General features: G+C 49.0%; 1 protein-coding gene across 1 annotated transcript in view; it reads left to right on the top strand.

Moving 5' to 3' along the window:
• Positions 1 to 17249: 17249 nt before the first annotated feature.
• The window catches only part of LOC137345320 (ICOS ligand-like), a 36672-nt gene continuing 29493 nt past the window's right edge, over positions 17250 to 24428 (top strand). Inside the window, exons 1-2 of the mRNA XM_068008818.1 lie at positions 17250 to 17476; positions 22922 to 22999. Coding sequence (XP_067864919.1) covers positions 22922 to 22999 — 78 coding nt within the window. The 5' untranslated portion in view covers positions 17250 to 17476. The remainder of the gene's footprint in view (positions 17477 to 22921; positions 23000 to 24428) is intronic.

Here is a 24428-nt window from a genome sequence, read left to right as displayed (position 1 = left end):
TTTTAAGGCAGAGGTAGATATTCTTGATAAGTAAGGGGGTGAAAGTTTATTGGGGTAGGTGGAAATCCATGTTGACTCTGCCCAATCCTACCATTATGTTCTAAGTATGCAGTTATCACATGCTTTATTACAGATTCTAACATTTTCTCTGTAACTAATATCAGAGTAACAGGTCTGTAGTACCCCACTTTCTCTCTCCCTACTTTCTTAAATAGTGGGGTTACATTTGCTCCTTCCAATCTTTAGGAACTGCTCCAGTATCTATAGAATTTTGGAAGATGACCACCAATGCATCCACTATCTCTACAGCCACCTCTTTCAACACTCTGGGAATGTAGATCATCAGGTCCAGGGGAATTAATCAACTTTCAATCCGATTAATTTCTCCAGTACAACATTTTTACTGATAGTAATTTCTTTCTGTTCCTCATTCTCGCTTGAGCCTTGGTTCTCTAGTATCTCTAGTTTTTTTGTAAAAGGGAAATCATGTTTGACAATCCTGTTGGAGTTTTTTGAAGCTAAAACTAGCAGAATAGATCAGGGGGAGCCAGTAGATGTGGAAGAGTCTGTCACTCTGGAATTAGCCTTTATAGCCACTCCAGGCGCTGCTTCACAAACCACTGACCATCTTCAGGCGCTGACCCATTGTCTCTCGAGACAAGGAGGCCAACGAAGAAGGAATATTCGGATTTTCAGAGCATGAACTTTCAAAAGGCGTTTGATACAGTGCCACACAACAGACATGTGAGTAAACTTGATTCTCATGGAATAAAAAGGGACATGGATATGAATTTCGTTGAGTGACAAAAAACAAAGTGTAGTGGTTAATGGATGTTGTTCGGGCTGGAGGAAGGTTTGTAGTGGAGTTCCCCAGGGATCAGTGTTGGGACCCTTGCTTTTCCTAATATATATTAATGACCTAGACCTTGGTGCACAGGGCACAATTTCAAAACTTGCAGTGATATGAAACTTGGAAGCATTGTGAACTGTGAGGAGGATAGTGTAGAATTTCAAAAGGACATAGACAAGTTGGTGAAATGGGCAGACAGGTGGCAGATGAAGTTCAATACAGAGAAATGTGAAGTGATTCATTTTGGTAGGAAGAACATGGAGAGACAATATAAAATAAAGTGTATAATTCTAAAGGGGTGCAGGAACAGAGGGACCTGGGTGTATATGTGCATAAGTCATTAAAGATGGCAGGACCGGTTGAGAGAGTTGAGAGAGTATGTTAATAAAGCATACAGTATCCTGGGCTTTATTAATAGGGGCATAGAGTACAAGAGCAAGGAAGTTATGTTGAACATGTGTAAGACGCTAGTTCGATCTCAGCTGGAGAATTGTGTCCAGTTCTGGGCACCGCACTTGTTTTAGTTTTACTCACACTGTCCCAGACGTTAACACTTTCAAATCCTTACCCTACACTCTGTCTCTCTCCCCTTCTCTGTCTCTGTCTGTCTCTCTCTCGCCCTCTCTGTCGTCTCTTTCTCTCATATGGCTGTCTACCTCTCCCTCTCATGTCTCTCTCTCTCCCTCAGGTTTCTCTCACTCTCTCATGTCTCTCTCTCTCATCTCACTCTCTTTCATGTCTCTCTCTCTCTCTCTCATGTCTCTCTCTCTCATGTCTCTCTCTCTCTCGTTCATGTCTCTCTCTCTCTTTCATGTCTCTCTCATGTCTCTCATATCTCTCTCTCATGTTTCTGTCTCTCACGTCTATCTCTCTCTTTCATGTCTCTCTCTCTCTTTCATGTCTCTCTCTCTCATGTCTCACTCTTTCATGTCTCTCTCTCTCTCTTTCAAGTCTCTCTCTCTCTTTCAATTCTCTCTCTCTCTAATGTCTCTCTCTCTCTCTCCCTGTCATGCATCTCGCTCATGTCTCTCTCTCTCTCTCATGTCTCTTTCTCTTCTCTCATGTCTCTTTCTCTCATCTCTCATGTCGCTCTCTCTCTCATGTCTCTCTCTCTCTCTCCCTCTCATGTCTCTCTCTCATGTCTCTCTCTCGCTCTCTCTCTCATGTCTCTCTCTCTCTCTCCCTCTCATATCTCTCTCTAATGTCTCTCTCTCTCCCTCTCATGTATCTCGCTCATGTATCTCTCTCTCTCTCTCTCATTTCTCTTTCTCTTCTCTCGTGTCTCTTTCTCTCATCTCTCATGTCGCTCTCTCTCTCATGTCTCTCTCTCTCTCTCTCTCTCTCTCTCTCTCTCTCTCTCTCATGTCTCTCTCTCTCTCCATCTCAATGTATACTGACCCTAACCCTAATGTATAATAAGCCTAACCCTAATGTACAGTAACCATGAACCCAAATGTACACTAACCCTAATGGATACCAACCCTAACACTCATGTATACTAACCCTGAACCATAATGTATACTTACCCTAACCCTAATGTATACCAACCCTAACCCTAATGTATACTGACCCTGACCCTAATGTATACCAACCCTGAACCATAATGTATACTGACCTTGAACCCTAATGTGTACTAACCCGAACCCTAATGTACACTAACACTGAACCCAAATGTACACCAACCCTAATGCATACAAACCCGAACCCTAATGTATACTGATCCTAACCCAAATGTGTACTAACCCTGAACCTTAATGTATACTATACCCTGAACGCGAATGTATACTGACCCTGAACCCAACTGTATACTGACCCTGAATCCGAATGTATACTAACCCTGAACCCTAATGTGTACTGACCCTGAACCCTAATGTATACTAAACCTGAACCACAATGTATATTGACCCGAAGCCTAATGTACAGTAACCCTAACCCTAATGTATACTAACCCTGAACCCGAATGTATACTTACCCGAGCCCTAATATATACTAACCCTAACCTTGATGTATACAAACCCTGAACCATAATGTATACTGACCCTAACCTTAATGTATACTGTCCCTGAACCCCAATGTATATCAAAACTAACCCTAATCTAGACTAACCCTAACCCTAATGTTTACGAACCCTGAACAATAATGTACACTACCCCTAATGTATACCAACCCTAACCCTAATTACACTAACACTAACCCTAATCGATACTGACATAGAACATAGAACATCGAACAGCACAGTACAGGCCCTTCGGCCCACGATGTTGTGCCGAACCTTTAACCTACTCTAAGCTCAAACTAACTACCTACCCTTCATTCTACTATCATCCATGTACCTATCCAAGAGTCACTTAAATGCCCCTAATGTATATGCTTCTACTTCCACCCCTGGCAGCGCATTCCACGCACCCACCACTCTCTGTGTAAAGAACCTACCTCTGACATCTCCCCGAAACCTTTCTCCAATCACCTTAAAATTATGCCCCCTGGTGATAGCCCTTTCCACACTGGGAAAAAGTCTCTGACTATCCACTCTAACTATGCCTCTCATCATCTTGTACCCCTCTATCAAGTCACCTCTCATCCTTCTTCGCTCCAATGAGAAAAGTCCTAGCTCCCTCAATCTTTCTTCGCAGGACATGCCCTCCAGTCCAGGCAGCATCCTGGTAAATCTCCTCTGCACCTTCTCTAAAGCTTCAACATCCTTCCTATAATGAGGCGACCAGAACTGAACACAATATTCCAAGTGTGGTCGAACCAGGGCCTTATAGAGCTGCAGCATAACCTCGCGGCTCTTAAACTCAATCCCCCTGTTAATGAAAGCCAACACACCATACACCTTCTTAACAACCCTATCAACTTGGGTGGCAACTTTGAGCGATCTGTGGACATGGACCCCAAGATCCCTCTGTTCCTCCACACTACCAAGAATCCTGTCTTTAAGCCTGTATTCCGCATTCTAATTCGACCTTCCAAAATGAATCACTTCACGCTTTTCCAGGTTGAACTCCATCTGCCACTTTTCAGCCCAGCTCTGCATCCTGTCAATGTCCCGTTGCAACCTACAACAGCCTTCCACACTATCCACAACTCCAGAAACCTTCATGTCATTGGCAAACTTGCTAACCCAGCCTTCCACTTCCTCATCCAAGAAATTTATAAAAATCACAAAGAGCAGAGGTCCCAGAACAGATCCTTGTGCAACACCACTGGTCACCGAGCTCCATGCTGAATACTTTCCATCTACTACCACCCTCTGTATTCTGTGGGCCAGCCAATTTTGTATCCAGACAGCCAACCTTCCCTATATTCCATGCCTCCTTACTTTCTGAATGAGACTACCATGGCGAACCTTATCAAATGCCTTGCTAAAATTCATATGCACCACATCCACTGCTCTTCCTTCATCAATGTGTTTTGTCACATCTTCAAAGAATTCAATAAGGCTTGTGAGGCATGACCTGCCCCTCACAAAGCCATGCTGACTGTCTTTAATCAAACCATGCTTTTACAAGTGATCATAAATCCTGTCTCTCAGAATCCTCTCCAATAATTTTCCCACTACCGACATAAGACTGACTGGTCTATAATTCACAGGGTTATCCCTATTCCCTTTCTTGAACAAGGGAACAACATTTGCCACCCTCCAATCATCCGGTACTACTCCAGTGGACAGTGAAGGTGCAAAGATCATCGCCAAAGGCGCAGCAATCTCTTCCCTCGCTTCCCGTAATATCCTTGGGTATATCCCGTCTGGCCCGGGGACTTATCTGTCCTCATAACATTCAAAATTTCCAGCAGGTCTCTTAACCTCAACCTGTTCGAGCATATCAGCCTGTTTCACGCTGTCCTCACAAACGACCAGGTTCCTCTCACTAGTGAATACTGAAGCAAAGTATTCATTTAGGACCTCCACTACCTCCTCCGACTCCAGGCACTAGTTCCCTCCACTAGACCAGATCAGCCATACCCTCACTCTGGCCATACAGAGTCTGTATGTGTAGATGTGTGTGTGTCTCTCTCTGGCCATCTGAGTCTCTGAGTTTATGTGTGTGTCTCTCTCACTGCCTATCTGAGTCTGTGTGTGTCTCTCTCTCTCTCTCTCTCTGTCTATCTGAGTCTCTGTGTGTATATGTGTGTGTCTCTCTCTCTGCCTATCTGAGTGTCTGTGTGTATGTGGTGTCTCTCTCTCTGCCTCTCTGAGTCTCTGTGTGTATGTGTGTTGCTCTCTCTCTGCCTATCTGAGTCTGTGTGTGTGAATGTCTCTCTTTCTGCCCATCTGAGTCTGTGTGTGGATATGTGTCTGTCTCTCTCTCTGCCTATCTGAGTCTCTGTGTGTATGTGTATGTCTCTCTGTCTGCCTATCTGAGTCTCTGTGTGTATGTGGGTGTCTCTCTCTCTGCCTATCTGAGTCACTGTGAGTATATGTGTGTGCCTCTCTCTCTCTCGATCTGAGTCTCTGTGTCTGTGTGTGTCTCGCTGCCTATCTGAGTCTCTGTGTGTCTGTGTGTGTCTCTCTGCCTATCTGAGTCTCTGTGTGTCTGTGTGTGACTCACTCTCTGCCTTTCTGTGTCTCTGTGTGTATGTGTGTGTGTCTCTCTCTGCCTTCCTGAGTCTCTTTGTGTCTATGTGTGTCTCTCTCTCTGCCTATATGAGTGTCTGTGTGTATGTGGTGTCTCTCTCTCTGCCTCTCTGAGTCTCTGTGTGTATGTGTGTTGCTCTCTCTCTGCCTATCTGAGTCTGTGTGTGTGAATGTCTCTCTTTCTGCCCATCTGAGTCTTTGTGTGGATATGTGTTTGTCTCTCTCTCTGCCTATCTGAGTCTATGTGTGTATGTGTATGTCTCTCTGTCTGCCAATCTGAGTCTCTGTGTGTATTTGGGTGTCTCTCTCTCTGCCTATCTGAGTCTCTGTGAGTATATGTGTGCGTGTCTCTCTCTCTTGATCTGTGTCTCTGTGTGTCTGTGTGTGTCTCGCTGCCTATCTGAGTCTCTGTGTGTCTGTGTGTGTGTCTCTCTGCCAGTCTGAGTCTCTGTGTGTTTGTGTGTGTCTCTCTCTCTCTGCCTTCCGGAGTCTCTGTGTGTATGTGTGTGTCTCTCTGTCTACCTATCTGAGTCTCTGTCTGTATGTGTGTGTGTGTCTCTCTCTCTGCCTATCTGAGTCCCTGTGTGTGTGTCTCTCTATCTCTGCCTATCTGAGTCTCTGTGTATACTTGTGTGTCTCTCTCTGCCTATCTGAGTCACTGTGTGTGTGTGTCTCTCTCTCTGTCTGCCTATCTGAGTCACTGTTTGTGTGGGTGTCTCTCACTCTGCCTATCTGACTCTCCGTGTGTATGTGTCTGTCTCTGTCTCTGCCGATCTGAGTCACTGTGTGTGTGTGTGTGTCTGTCTCTCTCTGCCTATCTGAATCTCTGTGTGTGTGTCTCTCTCTCTCACTGCCTATCTGAGTCTCTGTGTGTATGTGTGTGTCTGTCTCTCTCTGCCTATCTGAGTCTCTGTGTATATGTGTATCTCTCTCTCTCTGCCTATATGAGTCTCTGTATGTATGTGTTTATCTCTCTCTCTGCATATCTGAGTCTCTGTGATAATGTGTGTGTCTCTCTCCACCTATCTCAGTCTCTGTGTGTATGTGTGTGTCTCTCTCTCTCTCTGCCTTCCTGAGTCTCTTTGTGTCTTTGTGTGTCTCTCTCTCTGCCTATCTGAGTCTCTGCCTGTATGTGTGTGTGTCTCTCTCTCTGCCTATCTGAGTCCCTGTGTGTGTGTCTCTCTCTATCTTCTGCCTATCTGAGTCTCTGTGTATACTTGTGTGTCTCTCTCTGCCTATCTGAGTCTGTGTGTGTGTGTCTCTCTCTCTCTCTCTCTGCCGATCTGAGTCTCTGTGTGTATGTGTGTGTCTCTCTCTGCCTATCTGAGTCTCTGTGTGTGTGTGTCTCTCTCTCTCTGCCTTTCTGAGTCATTGTTTGTGTGGGTGTCTCTCGCTCTGCCTATCTGACTCTCCGTGTGTATGTGTCTGTCTCTCTCTCTGCCGATCTGAGTCTGTGTGTGTGTATGTGTCTGTCTCTCTCTGCCTATCTGAGTCTCTGTGTCCGTGTCTCTCTCTCTCTCTCTCTGCCTATCTGAGTCTCTGTGTATATTTGTATCTCTCTCTCTCTCTCTGCCTTTCTGTGTCTCTGTGTGTATGTGTGTGTCTCTCTCTCTGCCTTCCTGAGTCTCTTTGTGTCTATGTGTGTCTCTCTCTCTGCCTATCTGAGTCTATGTGCGTATGTGCATGTCTCTCTGTCTGCCTATCTGAGTCTCTGTGAGTATATGTGTGTGTGTCTCTCTCTCTCGATCTGTGTCTCTGTGTGTCTGTGTGTGTCTCGCTGCCTATCTGAGTCTCTGTGTCTCTGTGTGTGTCTCGCTGCCTGTCTGAGTCTCTGTGTGTCTGTGTGCGACTCACTCTCTGCCTTTCTGAGTCTCTGTGTGTATGTGTGTGTGTGTCTCTCTCTGCCTTCCCGAGTCTCTTTGTGTCTATGTGTGTCTCTCTCTCTACCTATCTGAGTCTCTGTCTGTATGTGTGTGTGTGTCTCTCTCTCTGCCTATCTGAGTCCCTGTGTGTGTGTCTCTCTATCTCTACCTATCTGAGTCTCTGTGTATACTTGTGTGTGTCTCTCTGCCTTTCTGAGTATGTGTGTGTGTGTCTCTCTCTCTCTCTCTCTCTGCCGATCTGAGTCTCTGTGTGTATGTGTGTCTCTCTGCCTATCTGAGTCTCTGTGTGTGTGTGTCTCTCTCTCTGTCTGCCTATCTGAGTCATTGTTTGTGTGGGAGTCTCTCGCTCTGCCTATCTGACTCTCCGTGTGTATGTGTCTGTCTCTCTCTCTGCCGATCTGAGTCTCTGTGTGTGTGTGTCTCTCTCTCTCTCTCTGCCTATCTGAGTCCCTGTGTGTGTGTCTCTCTATCTCTACCTATCTGAGTCTCTGTGTATACTTGTGTGTCTCTCTCTGCCTATCTGAGTCTGTGTGTGTGTGTCTCTCTCTCTCACTGCCTATCTGAGTCTCTGTGTGTATGTGTGTGTCTGTCTCTCTCTGCCTATCTGAGTCTCTGTATGTATGTGTTTATCTCTCTCTCTGCCTATCTGAGTCTCTGTGACAATGTGTGTGTGTCTCTCTCCACCTATCTCAGTCTCTGTGTGTATGTGTGTCTCTCTCTCTCTGCCTTTCTGAGTCTCATTGTGTCTATGTATGTCTCTGTCTCTACCTATCTGAGTCTCTGTCTGTATGTGTGTGTGTCTCTCTCTCTGCCTATCTGAGTCCCTATGTGTGTGTCTCTCTATCTCTGCCTATCTGAGTCTCTGTGTATACTTGTGTGTCTCTCTCTGCCTATCTGAGTCTCTGTGTGTGTGTGTCTCTCTCTCTCTCTCTCTGATGATCTGAGTCTCTGTGTGTATGTGTGTGTCTCTCTCTGCCTATCTGAGTCTCTGTGTGTGTGTCTCTCTCTCTCTGCCTATCTGAGTCATTGTTTCTGTGGGTGTCTCTCGCTCTGCCTATCTGACTCTCCGTGTGTATGTGTCTGTCTCTCTCTGCCGATCTGAGTCTCTGTGTGTGTGTGTCTGTTTCTCACTGCCTATCTGAGTCTGTGTGTGTGTCTCTCTCTCTCTCTCTCTGTCTATCTGAGTCTCTGTGTGTATATGTGTGTGTCTCTCTCTCTGCCTATCTGAGTGTCTGTGTGTATGTGGTGTCTCTCTCTCTGCCTCTCTGAGTCTCTGTGTGTATGTGTGTTGCTCTCTCTCTGCCTATCTGAGTCTGTGTGTGTGAATGTCTCTCTTTCTGCCCATCTGAGTCTGTGTGTGGATATGTGTCTGTCTCTCTCTCTGCCTATCTGAGTCTCTGTGTGTATGTGTATGTCTCTCTGTCTGCCTATCTGAGTCTCTGTGTGTATGTGGGTGTCTCTCTCTCTGCCGATCTGAGTCACTGTGAGTATATGTGTGTGCCTCTCTCTCTCTCGATCTGAGTCTCTGTGTGTCTGTGTGTGTCTCGCTGCCTATCTGAGTCTCTGTGTGTCTGTGTGTGTCTCTCTGCCTATCTGAGTCTCTGTGTGTCTGTGTGTGACTCACTCTCTGCCTTTCTGTGTCTCTGTGTGTCTATGTGTGTGTCTCTCGCTGCCTATCTGAGTCCCTGTGTGTGTGTGTCTCTCTCTCTCTCTCTGCCTATCCGAGTGTCTGTGTGTATGTTGTGTCTCTCTCTCTCTCTCTGCCTCTCTGAATCTCTGTGTGCATGTGTGTGTCTCTCTCTCTGCCTATCTGAGTCTGTGTGTGTGAATGTCTCTCTTTCTGCCCATCTGAGTCTTTGTGTGGATATGTGTTTGTCTCTCTCTCTGCCTATCTGAGTCTATGTGTGTATGTGTATGTCTCTCTGTCTGCCAATCTGAGTCTCTGTGTGTATTTGGGTGTCTCTCTCTCTGCCTATCTGAGTCTCTGTGAGTATATGTGTGCGTGTCTCTCTCTCTTGATCTGTGTCTCTGTGTGTCTGTGTGTGTCTCGCTGCCTATCTGAGTCTCTGTGTGTCTGTGTGTGTGTCTCTCTGCCTGTCTGAGTCTCTGTGTGTTTGTGTGTGTGTGTCTCTCTCTGCCTTCCGGAGTCTCTGTGTGTATGTGTGTGTCTCTGTCTACCTATCTGAGTCTCTGTCTGTATGTGTGTGTGTGTCTCTCTCTCTGCCTATCTGAGTCCCTGTGTGTGTGTCTCTCTATCTCTGCCTATCTGAGTCTCTGTGTATACTTGTGTGTCTCTCTCTGCCTATCTGAGTCTGTGTGTGTGTGTGTCTCTCTCTCTCTGTCTGCCTATCTGAGTCACTGTTTGTGTGGGTGTCTCTCGCTCTGCCTATCTGACTCTCCGTGTGTATGTGTCTGTCTCTGTCTCTGCCGATCTGAGTCACTGTGTGTGTGTGTGTGTGTCTGTCTCTCTCTGCCTATCTGAATCTCTGTGTGTGTGTCTCTCTCTCTCACTGCCTATCTGAGTCTCTGTGTGTATGTGTGTGTCTGTCTCTCTCTGCCTATCTGAGTCTCTGTGTATATGTGTATCTCTCTCTCTCTGCCTATCTGAGTCTCTGTATGTATGTGTTTATCTCTCTCTCTGCATATCTGAGTCTCTGTGATAATGTGTGTGTCTCTCTCCACCTATCTCAGTCTCTGTGTGTATGTGTGTGTCTCTCTCTCTCTCTGCCTTCCTGAGTCTCTTTGTGTCTTTGTGTGTCTCTCTCTCTGCCTATCTGAGTCTCTGTCTGTATGTGTGTGTGTCTCTCTCTCTCTGCCTATCTGAGTCCCTGTGTGTGTGTCTCTCTCTATCTTCTGCCTATCTGAGTCTCTGTGTATACTTGTGTGTCTCTCTCTGCCTATCTGAGTCTGTGTGTGTGTGTGTCTCTCTCTCTCTCTCTCTCTGCCGATCTGAGTCTCTGTGTGTATGTGTGTGTCTCTCTCTGCCTATCTGAGTCTCTGTGTGTGTGTGTCTCTCTCTCTCTGCCTTTCTGAGTCATTGTTTGTGTGGGTGTCTCTCGCTCTGCCTATCTGACTCTCCGTGTGTATGTGTCTGTCTCTCTCTCTGCCGATCTGAGTCTGTGTGTGTGTATGTGTCTGTCTCTCTCTGCCTATCTGAGTCTCTGTGTCCGTGTCTCTCTCTCTCCCTCTCTGCCTATCTGAGTCTCTGTGTATATTTGTATCTCTCTCTCTCTCTCTGCCTTTCTGTGTCTCTGTGTGTATGTGTGTGTCTCTCTCTCTGCCTTCCTGAGTCTCTTTGTGTCTATGTGTGTCTCTCTCTCTGCCTATCTGAGTCTATGTGCGTATGTGCATGTCTCTCTGTCTGCCTATCTGAGTCTCTGTGAGTATATGTGTGTGTGTCTCTCTCTCTCGATCTGTGTCTCTGTGTGCCTGTGTGTGTCTCGCTGCCTATCTGAGTCTCTGTGTCTCTGTGTGTGTCTCGCTGCCTGTCTGAGTCTCTGTGTGTCTGTGTGCGACTCACTCTCTGCCTTTCTGTGTCTCTGTGTGTATGTGTGTGTGTGTCTCTCTCTGCCTTCCCGAGTCTCTTTGTGTCTATGTGTGTCTCTCTCTCTACCTATCTGAGTCTCTGTCTGTATGTGTGTGTGTGTCTCTCTCTCTGCCTATCTGAGTCCCTGTGTGTGTGTCTCTCTATCTCTACCTATCTGAGTCTCTGTGTATACTTGTGTGTGTCTCTCTGCCTTTCTGAGTATGTGTGTGTGTGTCTCTCTCTCTCTCTCTGCCGATCTGAGTCTCTGTGTGTATGTGTGTCTCTCTGCCTATCTGAGTCTCTGTGTGTGTGTGTCTCTCTCTCTGTCTGCCTATCTGAGTCATTGTTTGTGTGGGTGTCTCTCGCTCTGCCTATCTGACTCTCCGTGTGTATGTGTCTGTCTCTCTCTCTGCCGATCTGAGTCTCTGTGTGTGTGTGTCTCTCTCTCTCTCTCTGCCTATCTGAGTCCCTGTGTGTGTGTCTCTCTATCTCCACCTATCTGAGTCTCTGTGTATACTTGTGTGTCTCTCTCTGCCTATCTGAGTCTGTGTGTGTGTCTCTCTCTCTCACTGCCTATCTGAGTCTCTGTGTATATTTGTATCTCTCTCTCTCTCTCTGCCTTTCTGTGTCTCTGTGTGTATGTGTGTGTCTCTCTCTCTGCCTTCCTGAGTCTCTTTGTGTCTATGTGTGTCTCTCTCTCTGCCTATCTGAGTCTATGTGCGTATGTGCATGTCTCTCTGTCTGCCTATCTGAGTCTCTGTGAGTATATGTGTGTGTGTCTCTCTCTCTCGATCTGTGTCTCTGTGTGTCTGTGTGTGTCTCGCTGCCTATCTGAGTCTCTGTGTCTCTGTGTGTGTCTCGCTGCCTGTCTGAGTCTCTGTGTGTCTGTGTGCGACTCACTCTCTGCCTTTCTGAGTCTCTGTCTGTATGTGTGTGTGTGTCTCTCTCTCTGCCTATCTGAGTCCCTGTGTGTGTGTCTCTCTATCTCTACCTATCTGAGTCTCTGTGTATACTTGTGTGTGTCTCTCTGCCTTTCTGAGTATGTGTGTGTGTGTGTGTCTCTCTCTCTCTGCCGATCTGAGTCTCTGTGTGTATGTGTGTCTCTCTGCCTATCTGAGTCTCTGTGTGTGTGTGTCTCTCTCTCTGTCTGCCTATCTGAGTCATTGTTTGTGTGGGTGTCTCTCGCTCTGCCTATCTGACTCTCCGTGTGTATGTGTCTGTCTCTCTCTCTGCCGATCTGAGTCTCTGTGTGTGTGTGTCTCTCTCTCTCTCTGCCTATCTGAGTCCCTGTGTGTGTGTCTCTCTATCTCTACCTATCTGAGTCTCTGTGTATACTTGTGTGTCTCTCTCTGCCTATCTGAGTCTGTGTGTGTGTGTCTGTCTCTCTCACTGCCTATCTGAGTCTCTGTATGTATGTGTTTATCTCTCTCTCTGCCTATCTGAGTCTCTGTGACAATGTGTGTGTGTCTCTCTCCACCTATCTCAGTCTCTGTGTGTATGTGTGTCTCTCTCTCTCTGCCTTTCTGAGTCTCATTGTGTCTATGTATGTCTCTGTCTCTACCTATCTGAGTCTCTGTCTGTATGTGTGTGTGTCTCTCTCTCTGCCTATCTGAGTCCCTGTGTGTGTGTCTCTCTATCTCTGCCTATCTGAGTCTCTGTGTATACTTGTGTGTCTCTCTCTGCCTATCTGAGTCTCTGTGTGTGTGTGTCTCTCTCTCTCTCTCTCTGATGATCTGAGTCTCTGTGTGTATGTGTGTGTCTCTCTCTGCCTATCTGAGTCTCTGTGTGTGTGTCTCTCTCTCTCTGCCTATCTGAGTCATTGTTTGTGTGGGTGTCTCTCGCTCTGCCTATCTGACTCTCCGTGTGTATGTGTCTGTCTCTCTCTGCCGATCTGAGTCTGTGTGTGTGTCTCTCTCTCTCTCACTGCCTATCTGAGTCTCTGTGTGTATGTGTGTGTATGTGTGTGTCTGTCTCTCTCTGCCTATCTGAGTCTCTGTGTATATGTGTATCTCTCTCTCTCTCTCTCTGCCTATCTGAGTCTCTGTGATAATGTGTGTGTGTCTCTCTCCACCTATCTCAGTCTGTGTGTATGTGTGTGTCTCTCTCTCTCTGCCTTCCTGAGTCTCTTTGTGTCTATGTGTGTGTCTCTCTCTACCTATCTGAGTCTCTGTCTGTATGTGTGTGTGTCTCTCTCTCTGCCTATCTGAGTCCCTGTGTGTGTGTCTCTCTATCTCTGCCTATCTGTGTCTCTGTGTATACTTGTGTGTCTCTCTCTGCCTATCTGAGTCTCTGTGTGTGTGTGTCTCTCTCTCTCTCTCTCTGCCGATCTGAGTCTCTGTGTGTATGTGTGTGTCTCTCTCTGCCTATCTGAGTCTCTGTGTGTGTCTCTCTCTCTCACTGCCTATCTGAGTCTCTGTGTTTATGTGTGTGTGTGTCTCTCTCTGCTGATCTGAGTCTCTGTGTGTGTATGTCTGTCTCTCTCTGCCTATCTGAGTCTCTGTGTGTGTGTCTCTCTCTCTCACTGCCTATCTGAGTCTGTGTTTATGTGTGTGTCTGTTTCTCTCTGCCTATCTGAGTCTCTGTGTATATTTGTATCTCTCTCTCTCTCTCTCTCTCTCTGCCTTTCTCAGTCTCTGTATGTATGTGTTTATCTCTCTCTCTGCCTATCTGAGTCTCTGTGTGAATGTGTGTGTCTCTCTCTCCACCTATCTCAGTCTCTGTGTGTATGTGTTTGCCTCTCTCTCTCTGCCGATCTGAGTCTCTGTGTGTGTGTCTCTCTCTCTCACTGCCTATCTGAGTCTCTGTGTGTATGTGTGTGTATGTGTGTGTCTGTCTCTCTCTGCCTATCTGAGTCTCTGTGTATATGTGTATCGCTCTCTCTCTCTCTCTCTGCCTATCTGAGTCTCTGTGATAATGTGTGTGTGTCTCTCTCCACCTATCTCAGTCTCTGTGTGTATGTGTGTGTCTCTCTCTCTCTGCCTTCCTGAGTCTCTTTGTGTCTATGTGTGTGTCTCTCTCTACCTATCTGAGTCTCTGTGTGTATGTGTGTGTCTCTCTCTGCCTATCTGAGTCTCTGTGTGTGTCTCTCTCTCTCACTGCCTATCTGAGTCTCTGTGTTTATGTGTGTGTGTCTCTCTCTCTGCTGATCTGAGTCTCTGTGTGTGTATGTCTGTCTCTCTCTGCCTATCTGAGTCTCTGTGTGTGTGTCTCTCTCTCTCACTGCCTATCTGAGTCTGTGTTTATGTGTGTGTCTGTTTCTCTCTGCCTATCTGAGTCTCTGTGTATATTTGTATCTCTCTCTCTCTCTCTCTCTGCCTTTCTCAGTCTCTGTATGTATGTGTTTATCTCTCTCTCTGCCTATCTGAGTCTCTGTGTGAATGTGTGTGAGTCTCTCTCCACCTATCTCAGTCTCTGTGTGTATGTGTTTGCCTCTCTCTCTGCCGATCTGAGTCTCTGTGTGTATTTGTGTCTCTCTCTCTGCCTATCTGACTCTCTGTGTGTTTATGTGTGTGCCTCTCTCTGCCGATCTGAGTCTCTTTGTGTATGTGTGTGTCTTTCTCTGCCTAGCTGAGTATGTGTGTGTATATGTGTGTGTGTCTCTGTCTGCCGATCTGAGTCTCTGTGTATATGTGTGTGTGTCTCTCTCTCTGCCTATCTGAGTCCCTTTATGTATATGTGTGTGTCTCTCTCTGCCTATCTGAGTCTCTGTGTGTGTATGTGTGTCTCTCTCTCTGCCTATCTGAGTCTGTGTGTGTGTGTGTCTCTCTCTCTCTCTCTCTCTGCCGATCTTAGTCTCTGTGAGCATATGTGTGTATGTCTCTCTCTCTGCCTATCTGAGTCTCTGTGTGTGTTTGCGTCTCTCTCTGCCTATCTGAGTCTCTGTGTTTCTGTTTGTGTGTCTCTCTCTGCTTGTCTGTGTCTCTGTGTGTCTCTCTCTTTCTGCCTATCTGAGTCTCTGTATGTCTGTGTGTGTCTCTCTCTCTCTGCCTATCTGAGTCTCTGTGTGTATGTGTGTCTCTCTCTGGCTATCTGAGTCTCTGTGTGTATATGTTTGTCTCCATCTCTGCTTGTCTGTGTCTCCGTGTGTATGTGTGTGTCTCTCTCTGCCTATCAGAGTCTCTGTGTGTATGTATGTGTGTGTCTCTCTCTGCCTATCTGAGTCTCTGTGTGTCTATGTGTGTGTGTCTCTCTCTGCTTTTCTTTGTCCCTTTGTGTATGTGTCTTTGTGTCTCTCTGCTTGTCTCTGTCTGTGTTTATGTGTGTGTGTCTCTCTCTGTTTGTCTCTGTTTGTTTGTATGTGTATGTCTCTCTCTCTGCTTGTCTCTGTCTGTGTGTATGTGTATGTCTCTCTCTGCTTGTCTCGGTCTGTGTGCATTTGTGTGTCCCTGTCTCTGCCTATCAGAGTATTTGTCTTTGCATATTTGTATTTGTATTTGTCTCTCTCTCCCTGCCTGTCTGAATCTCTGTGTGTATGTGTGTGTGTGTGTCTCTCTCTCTGCCTTTCTGAGTCTCTGTGTGTTTGTGTGTGTCTCTCTCTGCCTATCTGAATCTCTGTCTGTATATGTGTGTGTGTGTCTCTCTCTGCCTATCTGAGTCTTTGTGTGTGTGTATGTGCGTCTCTCTCTGCTTGTCTCTGTCTGTGTATGTGTGTGTGTCTCTCTCTCTGCTTGTCTCTGTCTGTGTGTATGTACATCTCTCTCTGCTTGTCTCTGTCTGTGTGTATGTGTGTGTGTCTGTCTTTGCTTGCCTTTGTCTCTGTCTGTCTCTCTGCCTGTCTGTGTCTCTGTGCTTTGTATGTGTGTGTCTCTCTTCCTGTCTGTGTCTGTGTGTCTATCTGTCTCTGTCTTTCTCTGCCTGTCTGTGTCCTCTCTTTCTATGTGTGCATATTCTTTCCTATCTGCATGTGTGTGTCTTTCTGTGAGTCTGTGTATATCTCACACAGACTCTCACAGGCACACACTCACAACTCATACCTTCAAAGGCAGGCACACACACGCACACACACACACACACACACACACACACACACACACACACACACACCTCATTCCCACACAGACACTGTCACACACATTCATTCACATACATATACACACACTCACACTCATTCACCTACACACACACACTCAAACTCACACACAACACATTTCCACACATACAGACTCACTCACTCTTATTCACACATATGCCCACACTCAATCTCACTCACATACACAATTCATTTCCACACACTCAAACTCTCATTTCCTCACACACTCAAACTCACTCACACACTCACAAACACACATCCACTCACACACACCCATTCACACATTTCATTCCCATACAGACAAACACACATATTCACACACACACACTCTCACACTCCACGCCACACACACACACGCACACACACACACATTCCCCCACAAACACAGACACTCATACAGACACACAGCCACACTCGCAGACACAGACACACTCATTCACACACCGACACACGTGTATCCGTGAGTGAGTGATTTTTGTGCGTGTTTGAGGATGTCATGAGGATGTGTGAGGGTGATGTGCATCTGTATGTGTGCTCTATAGAGCTGTGTGTGTGTGTGTATGTCCATGCTTGTGTGAGTGTTGCATCTGCGTGTGTGTATGTGTAATTCTGTGTGAGTCTGTGTGTATGCCTGAGTGTGTGTGTGTGTCTGCATGTGTGATTTTTCTGTGTGTGTGTATGTGTGTGAGGGTGTCTGTGTCTCTGTGTATGTGTGGTGTGTGTGTGTGTGTGTGTGTGTGTGTGTGTGTGTGTGTGTGTGTGTGTGTGTGTGTGTGGAGTGATGTGATGGAGCAGGTTGTACAGGGTGTGTCTGTGTGTGTGAGGGTGTCTGTGTCTGTGTGTATCTGTGTGTGAGTGTGTCTTGAGGGCGTCTGTGTGTCTGTGACTGTGTGTGTGTGCTCTATGGGAGCTGTGTGTGTGAGTGTGTGAGGGTGTTTTGAGGGCATCTGTGTGTCTGTGTGAGGGTGTCTGTGTCTGTATCTGTGTGTGAGGGTGTCTGTGTCTGTGTGCTCTATGGATCTCTGTGTGCGTGTGTGTGTCTGTGAGAGGGAGTCTGTGTGTGAGTGTGTGAGTGTGTGAGGGTGTTTTGAGGGTCTCTGTTTCTGTGTCTGTGTGTGCTCTATGGAGCTGCGTGTGTGTGTGTGCTGATCTGGAAGTGAGAGCCTCTCCTTTGACAGAGAGCTGCTGCCCTTACACACAACATACGGACTGCTGACCCACAGCAGTGTTGCCCTCAGTAATGGCAGATAGAGTGAGGCACTCAATGCCACTTTCGCAGAGTGGTATGAGGGGATGGGTAATAAAAACCACTGTGACCTCGCAGCGACACCCACATCATGTGCATGAATGAAAATGATGATGTGAAGAGGAGGAAAGTCCCTCCCTCATTCTCTTTCGCAATCATTTCCGCTCAATACCGACAAGATTAAGAACCAGGCCTCTGGTAATTATTATCAGAGATATTTCGGCGATTGCCTGAACGGATTGTGCCCCACGAGAGTGAGAAGTGACCCCAAAGTTTGAGGGCAGAGAGAGAGAAGGATTCGCTTGGAGATTGGAACTCCATCGCAGATCACAGCCCGGGATCTTTCTGCACACCAAATACAAGGTGGGTACAGGCTCAGGAAAGGCCCAGGCTGCACGCTTGGCATAGTCTGAACTGCTCGTGGGAGGGAGAGCAGGAATTTAGCCAGTACCCTGCTCTCCTGTGTCCCGCAATGACACTGATTCCCTTCGCCCTTCATCTCCTCCCCGTGCTCACAGACCCTCCCAGTCCAGCAACACCACCATTCGAAAATGCGAATCCCAGTCTTCAAATCCCCACATGGCATGCTCGGCCCATCCCTAACGCTGTAACCTCCTCCACCCCTACAACCTTCCCTATCTCTGCAACCTCCTCCACCCCTACAAACTTCCCTAACTCTGTAACCTCCTCCACCCCGACAACCATCCCTATCTCAGTAACCTCCTCCACCCCGATAACCTTCCCGAACTCAGAAACCTCCTGCACCCCGACAACCTTCCCTAACTCTGCAACCTCCTCCACCCCGACAACCGTCCCTAACTCTGCAACCTCCTCCACACTGACAACCTTCCCTATCTGTGTAACCGCCTCCACCTCTGCAACATTCCCTATCTCTGTCACCTCCTCCACCCCGACATCCCTCGCTATCACTGTAATCTCCTCCAGTCCCTACAACCTTCCCTATCTCTGCAACCACCTCCAGCCCTACAACCCTCCCTATCTCTGTAACCACCTCCAGCCCCTACAACCCTCCCTATCTCTGTAACCTCCTCCACCCCGACAACCCTCGCTCTCACTGTAACCTCCCCCACTCCTACAACCCTCCCTATCTCTGTAACCTCCTCCACCCCTACAACCTTCCCTATCTCTGTAACCTCCTCCAGCCCCTGCAACCATCCCTATCTCTGAAACCACCTCCAGCCCCTACAACCCTCCCTATCTCTGAAACCTCCTCCACCCAGACAACCCTGGCTCTCTCTGTAACCTCCTCCAGTCCCTACAGCACTCCCTATCTCTGTAACCTCCTCCACCCCTACAAACTTCACTATCTCAGTAAACGCCTCCAGCCCGACAACCCTCGCTATCACTGTAACCTACTCCAGTCCCTACAACACTCCCTATCTCTCGAACCTCCTCCACCACCACAGACTTCACCAAATCTGTAACCTCCTCCAGCCCGACAACCTTCCCTATCTCTGTAAACTCCTCCAGCCCCTACAACCCTCCCTATCTCTGTAACCTCCTCCAGTCCCTACAGCACTCCCTATCTCTGTAACCTCCTCCACCCCTACAGACTTCCCCATCTCTGTAACCTCCTCCACCCCTGCAACCTTCCCTATCTCTGTCATCTCCTCCAGCCCCTACAACCCTCCATTTCTCTGTAAACTCCACCAGCCCCTACAGACTTCCCTATCTCTGTAACCTCCAACACCCCTACAGCCTTCCCCATCTCTGCAATCTACTCCACCCCTACAACCCTCCCTATCTCTGTAACCTCCTCCACCCCTGCAACATTCCCTATCTCTGTAACCTCCTCCACCCCGACATCCCTCGCTATCACTGTAATCTCCTCCAGTCCCTACAACACTCCCTATCTCTGTAACCTCCCCCACTCCTACAACCCTCCCTATCTCTGTAACCTCCTCCACCCCTACAACCTTCCCTATCTCTGTAACCTCCTCCAGCCCCTACAACCCTCCCTATCTCTGTGACCTCCTCCACCCCGAGAACCCTCGCTCTCACTGTAACCTCCTCCATTCCCTACAACACTCCCAATCTCTGCAACCTCCTCCACCCCTACAACCTTCCCTATCTCTGTAAACGCCTCCAGCCCCAACATCCATCCCAATCTCTGAAACCACCTCCAGCCCCTACGACCCTCCCTATCTCTGTAACCTCCTCCAGTCCCTACAGCACTCCCTATCTCTGTAACCTCCTCCACCCCTACAACCTTCCCTATCTCAGTAAACGCCTCCAGCCCGACAACCCTCGCTATCACTGTAACCTACTCCAGTCCCTACAACACTCCCTATCTCTCTAACCTCCTCCACCACCACAGACTACCCCAAATCTGTAACCTCCTCCAGCCGTACAACCTTCCCTATCTCTGTAACCTCCTCCAGCCCCTACAACCCTCCCTATCTCTGTAACCTCTTCCGGTCCCTACAGCACTCCCTATCTGTGTAAACTCCTCCACCCCTACAGTCTTCCCCATCTCTGTAACGTCCTCCACCCCTACAACCTTCCCGATCTCTGTAATCTCCTCCAGCACCTGCAATCCTCCATTTCTCTGGAACCTCCACCAGCCCCTACAGACTTCCCTATCTCTGTAACCTCCAACACCCCTACAGCCATCCCCATCTCTGCAATCTACTCCACCCCTACAGCCTTCCCCATCTCTGTAACCTCCTCCACCCCTACAACTTTCCCTATCTCTGTAATCCCCTCCAGCCCCTACAACCCTCCATTTCTCTGTAACCTCCACCAGCCCCTACAGACTTCCCTATCTCTGTAACCTCCAACACCCCTACAGCCTTCCCCATCTCTGCAATCTACTCCACCCCTACAACCTTCCCTATCTCTGTCACCTCCTCCAGCCTCTACAACCCTACCTATCTCTGTAAACTCCTCCACCCCTACAGCCTTCCCCATCTCTGTAACCTCCTCCACCCCTACAATCTTCCTTATCTCTGTAAACTCCTCCACCCCTACAACCCTCCCTATCTCTGTAACCTCCTCCACCCCGACAAACCTCGCTATCACTCTCACCTCCTCCACCCCTACAACCCTCACTATCTCTGTAACCGCCTCCACCCCTACAGCCTTCCCTGTCTCTGTGACCTCCTCCACCCCTACAAACCTCACTATCTCTGTAACTTCCTCCAACCCTACAAACTTCCCTGTCTCTGTTACCTCCTCCAGCCCCTACAGCCCTCCCGATCTCTGCAACCTCCTCCACCCCAACAACCCTCACAATCTCTGTAAACTCCTCCACCGCTACAGCCTTCCCCATCTCTGTAATCTCCGCCACCCCTACAACCCTCCCTATATCTGTAACCTCCTCCAGTCCTACAACCTTCCCTATCTATGTCACCTCCTCCACCCAGACTACCCTGGCTCTCTCTGTAACCTCCTCCAGTACCTACAGCACTCCCTATCTCTGTAACCTCCTCCACCCCTACAACCTTCCCTATCTCAGTAAACGCCTCCAGCCCGACAACTCTCGCTATCACTGTAAGCTACTCCAGTCCCTACAACACTCCCTATCTCTCTAACCTCCTCCACCACCACAGACTACCCCAAATATGTAACCTCCTCCAACCCCGCAACCTTCTGGATCTCTGTAACCTCCTCCAGCCCCTACAACCCTCCCTATCTCTGTAACCTCCACCAGTCCCTACAGCACTCCCTATCTCTGTAACCTCCTCCACGCCTGCAGCCTTCCCCATCTCTGTAACCTCCTCCACCCCGACAACCTTCCCTATCTCTGTAATCTCCTCCAGCCCCTACAACCCTCCATTTCTCTGTAACCTCCACCAGCCCCTACAGACTTCCCTATCTCTGTAACCTCCAACACCCCTACAACCTTCCCTATCTCAGTAAACGCCTCCAGCCCGACAACCCTCGCTATCACTGTAACCTACTCCAGTCCCTACAACACTCCCTATCTCTCTAACCTCCTCCACCACCACAGACTTCCCCAAATCTGTAACCTCCTCCAACCCCACAACCTTCCCTATTTCTGTAACCTCCTCCAGCCCCTACAACCCTACCTATCTCTCTAAACTCCTCCACCCCTACAGCCTTCCCCATCTCTGTAACCTCCTCCACCCCTGCAACCTTCCTTATCTCTGTAAACTCCTCCACACCTACAACCCTCCCTATCTCTGTAACCTCCTCCACCCCGACAAACCTCGCTATCACTCTCACCTCCTCCACCCCTACAACCCTCACTATCTCTGTAACCGCCTCCACCCCTACAGCCTTCCCTGTCTCTGTGACCTCCTCCACCCCTACAAACCTCACTATCTCTGTAACCTCCTCCAACCCTCCAAACTTCCCTATCTCTGTTACCTCCTCCTGCCCCTACAGCCCTCCCGATCTCTGCAACCTCCTCCACCCCTACAACCCTCACAATCTCTGTAACCTCCTCCAGTCCTACAACCTTCCCTATCTCTGTAACCTCCTCCACCCCTACAACGTTCCCTATCTCTGCAACCAGCTCCACGCCGACAACCTTCCCTATCTCTGTAACCTCCTCCACCCCTACAACCTTCCCTATCTCTGTAACGTCCACCACCCCGGCAACCCTCCCAATGTCTGTAACCTCCTCCAGCCCTCCAGCCTTCCCTATCACTGTAACCGCCTCCAGCCTCTTCAACCCACGCTATCTCTGAAAACTCCTCCACCGCTGCAGCCTTCCCCATCTCTGTAACCTCCTCCACCCCTACAACCCTCCCTATCTCTGTAACCTCGTCCAGTCCTACAACCTTCCCTATCTCTGTAACCTCTACCACCCCTACAACGTTCCCTATCTCTGCAACCAGCTCCACGCCTACAACCTTCCTGATCTCTGTAACCTCCTCCACCCCTACAACCTTCCCTATCTCTGTAACGTCCACCACCCCGGCAACCCTCCCTATGTCTGTAACCTCCTCCAGCCCTCCAGCCTTCCCTGTCACTGTAACTGCCTCCAGCCTCTTCAACCCACGCTATCTCTGAAAACTCCTCCACCGCTACAACCTTCCCTATCTCTGTAACCTCCTCCACCCCTTCAACCTTCCCTATTTCTGTGACCTCCTCCAGCCCCGACAACCTTCCCTATCTCTGTAACCTCCTCCACCCCGAAAACCCTCCCTATCTCTGTAACCTCCTCCAACCCTACAACCTTCCCTATCTCTGTAACCGCTTTCTGCCCCTACAACCCTCACTATCTCTGTAACCGCCTCCACCCCTACAGCCTTCCCTGTCTCTGTGACCTCCTCCACCCCTACAAACCTCACTATCTCTGTAACCTCCTCCAACCCTACAACCCACCCTATCTCTGTAAGCTCCTCCAGCCCCTACAACCCTCCCTATCTCTAACTTCCTCCACCTAATTCAGCCCTCGCTACCTCTTTAACCTCCTCCAGCCCCGACAACCTACCGAGATCTCCGCACTACTCCAATTCCGGCCTCTTGAACATCCCCCGATTCCCATCGCTCCACCATTGGCGGCCCTGCCTTCAGCTGCCTGGGCCCTGAGCTCTGGAATTCCCTCCCTAAACCTCTCCGCCACTCTCTCTCGCTCTCGCTCCTCCATAAAACCTCCCTCTTTCACCAAGCCTTTGCTCGCCTATCATTAAGATCTCCTTAAGTGTCTCAGTGTTGAATCTTGTTTGATGCAAAGCAGCTTGGGATGTTAACGAGGCTATGTAAATACAATAAAGTAAATATATAAATGCAAGTTATTGTGGGACTCCCCCCATCCCCAAACAGTGGGACTCCTGCCCCCCGCCAAACTTATGAACTCTTAATTGATTTTGACAGATGATGCTGGATGATTTCCGAGTGTTTGGAAAAGCTCTCCAATTGTCAGTGAAGATTTCGACCGAGAATGCGGCTGAGGTGAGTTTCTTGGCCAGGAGAATGATTTTGGGTGGAGACCAACATCTCATTGCAGGTAGGCCCCACCAAGCCTGTTCCACCTCTCAGAACCTGGATTATACTGTCCCAGGGCCCAGTGTGGTCCCGAAAGCCAAACACAGGCACAGCAAGATCCCATGTCCCAGGGCCCACTGTTGCCCTGAGAGCGCAACACAGGCACTGCATGATCCCATGTTCCAGGGCCCACTGTGTCTCCCAGACCCAAACACAGGCACAGCAAGATCCCATGTCCGAGGGCCCACTGTGTCTCCCAGACCCAAACACAGGCACAGCAAGATCCCATGTCCCAGGGCCCATTGTGGTCCCGAGAGCCAAACACAGGCACAGCCAGATCCCAGCTCCCAGGGCCCACTGTGGTCCAGAGAGCCAAACACGGGCATGCAATATCCCAGCTTCCAGGGTCCACTGTGGTCCTAAGAGCCAGACACAGGCACAGCAAGATCCCAGCACCAAGGACCCAGTGTGGTCCAAACACAGGAACAGCAAGATCCCATTTCCCAGGGCCCACTGTGGTCCAGAGAGCCAAACACAGGCACAGCAAAATCCCATGACCCAAGGCCCACTGTGGTCCCGAGAGCCAAACACAGACACAGTAAGATCCCAGCTCACAGGGCCAATGTGTTCCACAGAGCCAAACACAGGCACAGCATGATCCCAGCTCCCAGGGCCCACTGTGGTCTCGAGAGCCAAACACAGGCACAGCAAGATCCCATGTCCCAGGTCCCTGAGTGATCCCGAGAGCCAAACACAGGCACAGCAAGATCCCAGCTCCCAGGGTCCACTGTGGTCCTAAGAGCCAAACACAGGCACAGCAAGATCCCAGCTCCAAGGGCCCAGTGTGGCCCAAACACAGGCACAGCAAGAGCCCATGTCCCAGGGCCCACTGTGGTCCAGAGAGCCAAACACAGGCACTGAAAGATCCCATGTCCCAAGGCCCACTGTGGTCCCGAGAGCCAAACACAGGCACAGTAAGATCCCAGCTCCCAGGGCCAAAGTGGTCCATAGAGCCAAACACGGGCACAGCAAGATCCCAGCTCCAAGGGCCCAATGTGGTCCCGAGAGCGAAACACAGGCACAGCAAGATCCCAGCTCCCAGGGTCCACTGTGGTCCTGAGATCCAAACACAGGCACAACAAGATCCCAGCTCCCAGGGCCCACTGTGGTCCCGAGGGCCAAACACAGGCACAGCAAGATCCCAGCTCCCAGGGTGATACTGAGACCAAAACACAGGCACTGCAAGATCCCAGGTCCCTCTCTCCCACTGTGGTTCCGAGAGCCAAACACAGGCACAGCAAGATCCCATGTTCCAGGCCCCAGTGTGGTCCTGCGACCCACACACAGGCACAGCAACATCCCTGGGCCCAGTATGGTCCTGAGATCCAAACACAGG

This window comes from Heterodontus francisci, chromosome 28, assembly GCF_036365525.1.
Source record: "Heterodontus francisci isolate sHetFra1 chromosome 28, sHetFra1.hap1, whole genome shotgun sequence".
In the NCBI taxonomy this organism is placed as follows: Eukaryota; Metazoa; Chordata; class Chondrichthyes; order Heterodontiformes; family Heterodontidae; genus Heterodontus; species Heterodontus francisci.
The sequence above is the reverse complement of the archived record's forward strand: the minus strand, read 5'-3'. Positions and strand labels throughout refer to the sequence as shown.